Source organism: Desmodus rotundus, chromosome 5 (assembly GCF_022682495.2).
Source record: "Desmodus rotundus isolate HL8 chromosome 5, HLdesRot8A.1, whole genome shotgun sequence".
In the NCBI taxonomy this organism is placed as follows: Eukaryota; Metazoa; Chordata; class Mammalia; order Chiroptera; family Phyllostomidae; genus Desmodus; species Desmodus rotundus.
The window spans coordinates 2212437-2224578 of NC_071391.1; the positions used below are offsets into that span (position 1 = coordinate 2212437).

The 12142-nt window shown below is 61.7% G+C and overlaps 1 protein-coding gene across 6 annotated transcripts in view; it reads left to right on the top strand.

Annotated features, from left to right (window-relative positions):
• Positions 1 to 12142, top strand: part of SHANK2 (SH3 and multiple ankyrin repeat domains 2) — a 314515-nt gene that overhangs the window by 33015 nt on the left and 269358 nt on the right. For all 6 annotated transcript variants that reach the window (XM_053923687.2, XM_053923683.2, XM_053923685.2 and 3 more), the window contains exons 3-7: positions 5122 to 5325; positions 7523 to 7594; positions 8509 to 8617; positions 11174 to 11325; positions 11813 to 11980. In XM_053923687.2, the coding sequence (XP_053779662.1) occupies positions 5122 to 5325; positions 7523 to 7594; positions 8509 to 8617; positions 11174 to 11325; positions 11813 to 11980 (705 nt within the window). The remainder of the gene's footprint in view (positions 1 to 5121; positions 5326 to 7522; positions 7595 to 8508; positions 8618 to 11173; positions 11326 to 11812; positions 11981 to 12142) is intronic.

Below are 12142 nucleotides of genomic sequence, written 5' to 3' on the forward strand. Positions count from 1 at the left end.
TGTCCCCACTGCGCGTCCTGACCAGTTAACAGAGGTCCAGGGACCTGGCCGCCTCCCAGCAGGCACTTGGGGAAAGTGAGTTGCCCTGTTTTTGATTTAATCTGTGCTTCCATTTATTAAGTAAATGCACCTCGAGTTCGATATCACATTTAGGAAAAGCAGGTCAGCTGCTGGCCTGACCCCTCAAGGACAACTTACTGCCATTCACACCCCACCCCGCCTCACACTCAAATTCCCCCCAAAGCAGCAGGCACCCCGTCCCTGCCCGCCCTGCTGTCCCCGTGGCCCCGCCCCCTGGTGTCAGCTGACTGAGATGCTCCCTAATCCATCACTTGCTTCCACGCGGACTGTCAGATGCGCTTTGTTTGCAAGTGACCTTGGCCCCCCACGTAGCACTGAGCATCAAAATAGAACCCCTGGGGCAGGCCACTCACGCTCCTCCTTCAGGCCGCTGACCCCGTCTTGCCCTTGTCGCAGACACACCTCCGAGTTTGCGTTCCAACCTGAGCTTTCCTGGGTCTTTGCTATTGGAGGGCCTCACCTGTCTGGGTCCTGCTGGAGCCCGTGTCCCCACACGGTGGCGAGAGCCAATCCCCACCGCTGGCCTCTCCTCCTGCACAGACCGGGGGGCCCTCCACTGGGGGACAGGGTTCTGGAAGGCCTGGGCAGGAGGCTCATCCCCTTGGAACGCTCCACCCGGGCACCTTGCTGGGCGCGCATCTGATACGTTGCTGCTCGTGACCCCTGGAGCTCAGAGCCGCGTGTGTCCCTCCAGGCGGGAGTGGCCTCGGGGAGGAGCGGCTTTGGTGCCGCTTTTCTCTTCGTTGTGCTCCTGCGGTGGTCCCTGGTCCCCTAGGTGGCCTCTGTCTAGAGGGGAAGCCGTGGGTCAGAGGGCCCTCTCCCTCTGCCACGTCTATCTGCTGTGACATCCCAGCGCTGGGTGAGCGGAATATCGTTCACATACCATATGTTTTCCCGTTGTAAGTTTATCAGCTAGTGGTTTTTGGTAAATTCACAGCTCAGAGGACCATCACCCGGTCAATCTTAGGGCATTTTCACTGCCCAGCAGGGAGCCCATGGCCCTCAGCAGCCCGCCCACAGCCCCTGCTCAGCCCCCAGGCCATCCATCCACCTATCCATCCATCTGTCCTCCAATCCTTCCACCCATCCATCCACCCATCCGTCCATCCTTCCTTCTGTCCACCCATCCATCCATCCATCTGTTCATCCATCATCCTTCCATCCATCTGTCCTCCAATCCTTCCTTCTATCCATCCTCTATCCACCCATCCATCCACCCGTATGTCCATCTGTCCGTCTCTCCATCCATCCTCCGTCCTTCCATCCGTCTCTCCATCCATCCGTCACCCTTTTGCATTACAGAAGCATATGGTTTGGATCATTGATCTCTGCTTCGGGTGGCTCTGCTCTGTTCTTCATAGTGTGCACCTGCATCCCCTTTCTGGGCGGCGGGGGAGAAGGCAGGGATCTGGTTTCTCTGTGTTTTTATTGACTGGGTGCCAAGGCCGGAGAGAGCTGCCCTTCCCCCAGCACCCAGCTCCCCTCTGCCTCTGTTCTCCCCAGCAGTGTGGTGCTGGTCCTCAGCCGCGCTGCCCTGAGTTGGAGGGGTTTACACTGGGCAATTTTAACCTGGACGTCGGTGAGTCACACGCTTCATAACGCCGGCGGGAGGAACTGTAGACAGTCAGGCTTGACCACGTGGGCCGTCCTGCCTGCCGCACGCCAGCTTGTTAAACGGGGCGAGAGGCTTTATTTTCATCTGAATAATTAAAACAAAATGTAACTGGCATCAGTGTGGTGTGTGGTGAGGATTCTGTGCGGGCCCTTCCTGTTAGATATTACTCGGGGTAATGTTTCATGCGAGAGGGAAGTGGTCCCCATTCCCCGGGGTCCCCACAGCCCACAGGACAGATGTCTGACTCCGAGTGCCCTTCTGCTTACGCTGAGCGCGAATCCCACGTAAACCTCTGTGAGAAAACGATGTTTGGGGAAAGGGCTAGAACCCTCGCACATTCTGTAGAGAAGCTTTTCAGATCCCCTGGTGTGGCCGGTCGGTTGTGGCCCAGAGGCCGTGCTGGCGCGAGCAGACAGCGCCTCCTGCCCCGCTGTCCCGGGGTGATGGGGACCATCCAAAATGTGGCACCACCAAGGCCCCGAATCAGCAGTATTTGATTTTCTGCCTTAAATCCAGGAGCGAGGCTCTTGTCCAGCGCTGTGGCTCGGCGGTGGATTTCTGTGACTCCTCGTGCTGGCTCCAGCTCTCCTTTCCTCCACTTCTGCCCAGTGGACGACCCCCCTGCTGGTGGGCAGGGTCTGTTCCACAGCGCCTGGAGCAGTCCTGGTCTCTCTCTCCCGCCTCATCCACTTGGCGAGCCCCTGCCCCCTCCACCTCCCTGATTACTGGCTTCGCTCTCGCAGGTGGGATAGGTCGAAGCTCATTGGCTTGGCCTTCCGGATCCTGTGATCCCAGCTCGGTGATTCCGGGTGCGGCCCTCAGACTGGTCCCTGCCCCCCTGTGGGCCTGGGGGCTCCGCAGTCGCTGGAACACTGTGTCTCAGCCGGCACAGCGACACCTCTGTCTGCGCTCAGGACTAATGCCCCCGCCCCCTCCCCGCATGCCCGGTTCTCCTCCCCCTCCTGCTCCAGGCAGACGGCTCAGGCAGCAGCCGGTCCTCCACTTGCTGAGTGAGGGCCTGCCCGAAACCGTGGGACCCAGGGAGGGGAATGAACTCTCCCCCAAGGAGCCTGGCCTCTCGGTTCACCGTCACCGGGGCGACCGCAGGGGAGCATTAGTTAGCGATTACACCTCCAGGACAGACACGCGGTCTGCCCACCGCGTCACCGTGGCGCTGGGTGGCTGCAGTTTGGCTCTGACTGTCGGAAAGTTGTTACTCTGACGGAGAGACCAGCGTGAGTGCTTCAACGCGGGGAGGCCCTGGCTGGCTCCCGGATCCCGGTCAGGCTGCCCTCCCGTCAAGGTCACGGCGTTTCCTGTTCCACACAGACCCCTCGTTTCAGGCATCTTGTGTTACCGTTGACAGAGTTTCAGGGTTTGCCGCCGGGTGCCAGCCTGAGGGGTCTCTGTCCACGGCAGAGAGCGTCCCCTCACTCGGACAGTGGCCCCCTGGACCTCCCAGCTGTGGTTCAGGCTGCCCTCGTGTGGCTGGTTCCTCAGGGGCCAGTGACAGGGAGGGCCTGCTCCAGGCCCTGCCCAGTGTCTGGAGGCGGGCTGGCCGTTGGGGGCGTGGCTGGTGGAGCCCCACCCACTCCCGCCTTCAGACGTCCTCTGCTGTCTGTCACATCTTCCCTCTCGCAAGGACACAGTGACATTGAGTTCCAGGCCCCTCTAGTGACCTTGCCTTAACTAATCACACCCACGAAGCCCTGTTTCCACGGAAGTCACATGCCCAGGTTCAGGGAGGTGAGCTCACCACCCCTGGGGACACAGTGCTGCCCACCCAGCTCGGCTCCCCTCTGCCCCGCAGGTCCTCCCACCTGCCCTGCAGGCTGAGGGGCGGCCCCGACGTCCCTCGTGGAGACCGGGCCTGCGGGTGGGTTGGCCTGCCTAGAGCCACAAGGCTGGTGATGCGATTGGGGGGCAAACCCGAGCCCACTGGCCTGCGAGCTCCTGCTCCTTCCAGAAGTTTCTCAAGGCAGCCTTCTCGGCATTTTTGGAGCAGGACACTCTCCGTTGTGCAGGGCGGCCTGTGGCCACCCAGACTCTGTCCCCAGCGCAGCCGCTACGGGACAGCGGGCACCGGTCTCTGTGACCACCCACATGTGCGCCCCACTTGGCGCTCACCTGCTCGAAGGGCCCTGCCCGCCGACTGCAGGCAGGGGGCCTCGGGCCTCGCTCAGGCCTGGTTTCCAGGGGCACGTGACCTGGGTGTCCGTGTGGTTGGAGCCAGAGGCCGACGGGAACGGGCGTGTCACTGGTGGCCCCGCGTGGTCGCAGCAGGCAGGACTCTTGTGTGGCGTGTCTGGTGTGCTTCTTACTCAGCCAGGGATGGAAGTCGCCCACGTGTGACCCTGGACTCAGCCTTTGACATCAGAGAGGGACAGCGGGAGCATTCGTGCAAAAAGGGTCACGTTTCCCGGTTGTGGGGGCCCCCCTGGCTGCCCGCTGAGCCCAGCTCATTGTTGAGGGCATCCTATATCATCTTACCCAGCAGAGCGGAACCCATCTGAGCTGGGAGGACAGTAGGGGGCCCTTTGCCCCGCCCCCCACCCTGGGGCTGCAGACACCCCCTTGGACGATTGGTTCCAGCCTGCAGTCAGCCCAACCCCATGTGTCTCGGGGACTCTCGCAGTGACAGAGCGAGTCCGGAGCCCTGCTGGTTTCGGGAGAGAGCGTCACAGTTGGCGGCAGATCGGGCCTGGTGTGTGTGGTCCCAGCCTACGGGGTGTCTCGCAGAAGGGACCTGGGCACAGGACCCCGCTGAGTCATTCCAGTTCGGTGGTGCTGTTCTGGTTTGGAAAAGATCGCTGTTCCCGATTGGGTTGCAGGCACCGTCGACACTTCCTAGCTTTGTGAAAAACCAGCTCTCGCGGTAAGATCTGTGATTTCCGCAGTCCCTTCCTCCGTGGTTTGGGCGTGCCGGTGTGCAGCCTGCAGTGTGCCGTGGACTTTCCCACCAGCGAGGTGACCCGTCGGGACGTCCCCCTGCATCTGAAATTGATGTAAAAACCGTCACACTCTAGTTTGCTCGAGTCATGGTCCTCGTGGGTTCCCTGGAGCAGCGGCAGCAGCGTCACCCGAGACTCGTGGGGTGTGCGGCTGTGGGTGCCACCCGGACCCGCTGACCCCGACGCTCTGCCAGGTGGGCAGGGGTTGGCAGTCGGAGCTCTAACAAGCGCCGGGGTTTGGGACACTCCATGCACACGAGAGGGGTGCACAGGGCAGGGGGGTGACTGATGCCCGGAGATGTGAGTCGGTGGTGATGTCAGGGCTGCGCAAACCTGCGTCTTCTTCTCAGCGTGTCCCCTTTGACATTTGCCAGGTGCCTCCATCCAAACGGCGAGAGGATCTCGTGCTCCACCCTGGAAAGCTGCTCAGGGGGCGCCTGGACCACTAATGGGGTGTCTTTGTCCTTCCCGCAGAAGTGCATCCGCTTTAACCCCGACGCCACGGTGTGGGTGGCGAAGCAGCGGATTCTGTGCTCTCTGAACCAGAGCCTGAAGGACGTGCTGAACTACGGGCTGTTCCAGCCGGCCAGCAACGGGCGGGACGGCAAGTTCCTGGATGAGGAGCGGCTCCTGCGGGAGTACCCGCAGCCCGCCGGCCAGGGCGTCCCCTCGCTGGAGGTACCGCACTGGGAGCCCCCACGCGGAAACCTTCGTTTGGGGTCTGGGGGTCGCACCCGATTTCGCTGCGAATTGCCGGCGGTTGCACGTTGCTTAGAGGTTTGTTAGCTGCCTCCAGATGGGACGGGTTGGTGGGACAGCAGTCTTGCTGTGAGCACGTCATGGGTCCCACTCAGGTGCGTGTCACCAGGACATGTAAGTCCCAGGGGTGCAAGTGTGGCTCACCACTGCCTCCCGAGTCCGTCTTCCTGCCCGCGTGCACGGGGTGGCTGGTGGCCCTACCGAGGTTATCAGAAGCTTGACCTCCACTCTGGTTCTTGCCCCTAGAATGACCCTCGGGCTCTCTGATCTGCCCTTGGGCCTCCATGGCAACCTGGGACGGATGCACAAGTTGGCAGCCTTATCCATGTCCCCACAAAGTGTGACCCCAGCCCCTGCCTTTCTGACCCCTGGAATGCTGCACCCCAAGGTGACATGTAGTGTTTTCACATGATGTGATAAAACAGTCATGCAAGTAGCCAGCAGTGGTCATTTCTCCTCTTGTAGAACACGTCGCTGGTATTAGTGACCATGTTCATTTCTGCCTAAGTGTGGACTGCAGCGGGCATGGGAGCCATCTCCGTGGGGTCTGCGGCCTCCACAACGGGAGGTGACTCTGTAGTCAGAGATGTCATGGGCACAAGTGCAAAGCCAAGGTCAACCTCCTGGCGAGAGCCTGGCATACACTTTTGTCACTGGAAAAAGAGCCCACCAATTAGAATTCCTTCCGACCGCCCAGGTCTAGGCACATGGCAGAGAACTCTGTGACGTCTCCCAACGTCACTCGCAGGGACCAGAGGCGTGCAGCCCCAGGACATGCGTACAGCACCGCTGCCCCGGCTGAGTCTGGAACCAGGAGGCGGGCAGAGATCCTGCAGAGGTCCTGCCCCCCGCCAGGCTGGGTCGGGGAGGTGGGCGCCTGCCTCCAGGAACCGTATGCAGCTGGCCGCCCACAAAACTTTCCCATTTCACCACTGGTTTACTTTGGCATGTACACACCGAGTTTCGGTCTGTGCGACGGAGGAATTTTTCCTGTTGTTGAACTGCTGTGTTGTTTGGAGCAGAGGAGAAGGAAGTTGTCCCTTTGGAAACTTTGTATGGGATTATGCTTTCGGTTTCAGGGTTAGCTCACCGGCTGCCGGCACCTTGGCTTCAGGCGCGGGTTGTCACTCACCCTGTTCTTGTTTAAGCTGCTCTGACTGTGACGGGGTCCAGGGACTCGGGCGGGGGGTAAAACAGCATTTATCCAGTGCCAGTGCTGTGCGGAAGCTCACGTCCAGTCCTTGGGCCTGAACGTGACAGACCGTCTCCAATGTGGCAGATAAGGAGACTGCGTCTGAGCTGGCGAAAGTGTCCAGCCAAAGGCACTCCGCTGGCAGGACCGTGGTGGGGCTGGAACCGGAGCACAGGTCTCAACTCCGAATCTCAGGGACTCCCACACTGTCAGCGTTTTTCCAAAGCCTTCTGTAGCGTCCCTGGCACGTCTCGCTACAGAAGGAGTCAGGGTACCTGGGAGAGGCAGCGGGGAAAGGTGCTGGGGAATTAGGAGGCCGGCCGTGACACCATGCCTTCTTCTGGGGCACAGTCACTCCATCTGAGCAAGTGGGACCCCTGGTTCCTAGGATTCCAGTTCACAGGAGAGGCTGCTGGGTGACGGTGTGAAAGGTGGCTCCGAAGTCCCAGGCAGAGGGGGCAGGTGCGGAAGGAGGTGGCTTCACCAGGGCAGGGCTGCTTGTGCAGCTTTAATTAATGTTGACGACGTAGAAGAAGCCTGGGTGTGCGCAGAGGTGCCAAGGCCACACCAAGGTCAGGCAGACTGCCATCGAGGATCGGCGATCCCTGGTGATGCCGCGGACAGCCAGCAGGGCAGGCGGGCCAACTACTCAGCGGAGGACATTGAATCCTTTGTCCTTTGGGTGCTTCGGTTTCTTTCCACGGCTTTCTGGCCAAGCGGCTACACAATCTCTGCAGAAGTTACCCCTCACATGTCCCGGGCCCCGTGTGCCGACACAGGTCGTTTCTGTAACCGTGGTGGGTCTGCAGTGGAGCCCGGCCCTGGGGACCGGCCCCCGGGACTGGCCCTGGGTGGGGGGGCTGTTTGCCCTCCGAGGAGCCGTGCGGAATTCTCACCTGGCCTTCCCGCCTGCTTCTCTGCCAGTTCCGATACAAGAAGCGGGTGTACAGACAGGCCAACCTGGACGAGAAGCAGCTGGCCAAGCTCCACACCAAGGTACACGGGTGTCTCCCACACGGCTGGCGCTCTGTCCATCCGTCCGTCTGTCCGTCCTCCCCTGAGATCAGGGCAGCTCTCGGGCAGAGGTTCTTCTTCCCGCCCGACGTAACCATGCAGATGCCCCCCAGGGTGTCCACCAGAGCCCCCCCCATTAAGTACCGCCACTCAGTAGAGTGGAACCCACTTCATGCCTGTCCCCTCTGGGTACTTCTGGGAGGAGGGGTGGCCTTCGCTGCTGAATCAGGTTTGAGTGGCTGTCCCTCGGGCGATTCCTGCGCCGCCTGCATGAGCTGCCGAGGGAAGACATGCACGGGGACAGCTGGGGACGTGTCACTGCCCCTCAGTGACCCATGGTCATTTTGAGTCTGTGAGATGGGAATGCCTCCCTTCACCTTGAATCGCTTGGTCATCAGGCCCCCCTGTTCCTGGCCACGTGGTCACAGGGTTTGCCCGAAGGTGGATTAGCCCAAGGGAGCAGCTGCCCTGCTCCCCATCGAGGCCGCTGCTGGGCGAGAGAGGAGACAGTACCAACTCAGATCCAGGCTCCTCAGTTGTCAGGGGAGGGGTCAGAGGGTCTGGGCGGCCCCTGGACACTGTCACCTTTCACAGTGGTCCACGGGGCTCACCCCTGAGAGAGCAGAGGGACGTCCCGGGGCTCTCGGCAAGGACAGGGAACAGTGAGGCTTCACCCAGGACAGGCGGGCTGTGCTTGCTGTGTGCCGGGCTCCGTGCTTCCCCTGGGGTTCCGGGGGCAGAAAGCCACTGCGTGGCCAGCCTGGGGTCGGTGTGCGCCTGTCCAGGGGTGGCTCCCCTCCAAAGAGGAGGCCAGAGGGCACCCTGAAAGGAACCTCCCTGTGGCCTCGAAAGGCATCTCTCATAGAGACAGTCTTGTTTTTCATTTTCCTCTTTAGACCAACCTGAAAAAATGCATGGACTACATCCAGCATCGCGCGGTGGAGAAAATCGTGAAGATGCTGGACCGAGGCCTGGATCCGAATTTCCATGACCTGGAGACTGGAGGTGAGAGCAGACGCGAGGGCCTCGGGGGACCTTCCCTGGACGCAGGCTCGGCCAGGCGGTTCTGTGTTCTGATTACCCGTGTGTGTGCGGCGCCCACGCTCCCGGGTTTTTAAAGGGCCTTATCGCTGCTCCATGAGCTCTGGAGGAGGCTGTGTTTGCTCCTGGGGCGCCGCCAGCCTCCTGCCCACACCAGCAGGTGCTCTGTACTCATCTCTCATCCCACTAAGTGAACGAATGAATGGACGAGTGAATGGAGCGGGCGTGGAGCTGTTGCCAGCCAGCCTGGGGAGGCCGGCATCCACAACACGCAAAGGTCTTGCTCCCCTTGCTGGGAGCCCAGTCCCAAGTCCATGCGGGATGCAGTGGCGAGAGACTCGGGGTCGCCACTACTGATGTTCGGGGCTGGACATTCCTTTCTCCCTCCCTTCCTCCTCCCTCCCTCCTCCCTCTGTCCCTCCCTCTGTCCCTCCCTCTCTTCCTTCCTTTCTTTTTAACAATTCCAAATGACCGCTACCTTTTCTTGGATCTTGTGTTTTCTCTCCCCCGGTTTTGCTGAGGCAGGGTTGATGTGTAACGCTGTGTGAGTGTCAGGCCCACAACATAATGACTCACCCTCCGTGTGTTCTGCGGAGCGGCCCACCCAAGGGACGGTCACCCAGGGATGAGTCTGCTCATCATCCCTCCCCTCCTGGGGTCACGGTTTCTTTTCTTGGGACGAGACCTTTAGGATCTGCTCTCCTAGCAACTTCCAGATACGTAGGGCAGTCCTAGCCGGAGCCACCGAGCTGTGCACCCCCGGACCCCTCCGTCCTAGAGCCGAAAGTCTGCGCTTTTTGACCCCTACACCTGTCCCCCACCCCCGCCCCGCCTCTGGCAACCGCCAGCCTGTTCTCTGTGCGTGGGAGTTCCGTGTGTTTAGATTCCACCCCCCCAGTGAGATCACACAGGGTTGGCCTCCAAGTGTCTGACTGACCCCACTGAGCACAGTGCCCTTGAGGTCCCCCCGTGTTGCCACCGACGGCAAGGTTCCCTTCTCTGGGCCTGGTTAAAACCCCACTGAGGGGCTGGGCAGTTCCGTATGGTGGGGCTGTCCCCTGCATTGTAGGATATTCCTGGTCCCTCCCACAGATGCCAGCAGCATCGCCCCTCTGTTGTGACTATCAGAAACGTCACATCGCCAGTGTCCCCTGGGGCTGGAGGCACAATCCCGAGAGCCCTGACCGGCCGTGATTCCCAGACACCCTCGCCGCGTCACGCCTCTGTTGCCTTGTCGATGTTTTCTGTGCAGGAAATGTCCCCACCCCCTGTCCCCACAGTCCCTTACTCGTCCCAGAGGACGCCCACTTTTCTCTAAAACCCCTGCATGGGGTGGTCTGTCCCCTAGGCGTCCGACAGACCTGCGTCCAGCGGCAGTGGTAAGCGTCGTCGTCACTGGGGATTCGGGACGTGTACCGTGCCCGTCAGAGACGAGGCGTGAACTGCGTGTCCCACGTGGGCCAGGCCGTGTGCCACCCTGCCTGCCAGCAGCAGGGAGCGGGCTGAGCCCCGCTTATCCCCACGGAAACCCAAGAGGCAGAGAGGTTTCCACGGCGGATTTAAAAGCACTCGGAACGATGCCTATTGTGGGGGAACCAGGAACGTGGGGATTAAGAGCAGAGGGGAGTCTCGATCTAAACTCATGGCGGGGTGCCTTTCCTGGGGACGTGGCCACGGCGGGTGGTCGGAGGGGAGTCCAGCTGCTGTCCGGGGCCCCAGCCTGTTCTGAGAGCGTGCTGGATGGCAGAGTGACTCCTCGCGGACTGTCCGCGTTTCGGGTCCCGGGACCTTGCGTGGCGTCCCGTCAGCCAGGCGCTCTTCCGTGACAAAGCCCCTCTCCAGCTGGCCACGTCAGGGTTGTGTGCCTGGCTTGACGGTGACGATGGTGGGCCCGTGAAGAAGACCGAGCGGAGGGAAGATGTGTTGTAACGAATGTTGTCATCTTCCGTGGGAGCCGGTGACATGCTGGTCCGGGGTCATCTGTGCAGGGGTGGGCCCTTCTTACCCTGTCCCCTCAAAGGCGGCTTCCGTCCCACCTCGTAAGTGGGTCCTTCATCCTGCCGTCATGAGGGTGGTTTGGGCCGCTGCCTGGCCAGACCGAGACCTCCCGGGGCGCGACTCCGCGTCTCTCTGGGTCCTGGCCGCCCCAGGCCCGTGTCTTCCGTGATGCCCAGGGACGTCCGGAAGCCGAGACGAGGGGGCAGGCGTCTGCCCGTCAGACCTCTGGCTCCTGTGGGGTGGGGGGCATGGGACGACCCAGCGGGGCAGCTCTGCCCCCGGCCCACAAGGCAACAATGCAGAAACCCAGCCTCCCCCCGTCTGGATTTGCACGTGACCCCAGGCATGGCTGCCCTCACCACGGGGGTGGCCTGAGCCACGCTCGCTAATTGTGTGGACTGTTGGGGTCACAGGCGGGCGGGGGCTGTGGCACTCCAGGGTCACTTTTAGAGCGAATCCTGTGACCTGGCCACTTTCTCCCAAGTGCTGGTCCCCAAGGGTGTGTGTGTTTGGGTCCCTCAGAGACGCCCTTGACCTTGGCGGCTCAGCTAGCCGACCCCGTGGAGGTGATCAAGGCCCTGAGGAACGGCGGGGCTCACCTGGACTTCCGTGCCAAAGATGGGATGACAGCCCTGCACAGAGCCGCCCGAGCCAGGAACCAGGTGGCCCTGAAGGTACCTTCTGAGCCCACCCTGCACGGTCACGCCCCCTCTCCGTCCTGTCCTCCGGGCCTCACCACGGCCACCCCCGGTGACCCTGGATCATTCCACCTGGAGCTCGGGAGTGCGGTCGGATCCCCCACCCCGTCTGCGGGGTGTTCTTGCTTCTAGCATCTGATGTTCACGGAGTCAGTCTTCCCCGTGTCATTCATGGGCTGGTGACAGCCAGCCAGGCCAGTGCTGACCCCCCGTGGGGGGAGGCTGCAGGCCCAGCCTGTGGGCATTGAGCCACCTCGCTGCCCCCACAGCCCAACGGAAACCTCGTTGCTAAAGCCGGGACATCCTCCGTGCTGGACGACCCCCCGGAAAGCTCTGGGACCACACTGCTGGGCTGGCCGTGGCCTTGGGGGGGGCGTGGCCCGCAAATCTCTTTCTTGATGGCTTCTCTCCCTGCCGGAGGGACTGTGAGAGCCGTGACCGCACACGTGGCGTGTTTCTCTAGACCCTCTTAGAGCTCGGCGCCTCCCCGGACTACAAGGACAGCTACGGCCTCACGCCGCTGTACCACACGGCCGTCGTCGGGGGCGACCCCTACTGCTGCGAGCTGCTCCTGCACGAGCACGCCGCCATCTGCTGCCGGGACGAGAACGGCTGGCACGAGATCCACCAGGTAGGCAGCCCGCCAGCAGCCTCGCGCCGTCCCCCAGGCGGGGCCGGGCCCGAAGCTTGGATCCTGGCATCCTGTGTGCCTGGCACCCAGATCCTAAGACATTGGGGTCAGTCACCAGCGTTTAAATACCTGCGGTATTTGCCAGAAACACACGCTTCTGAC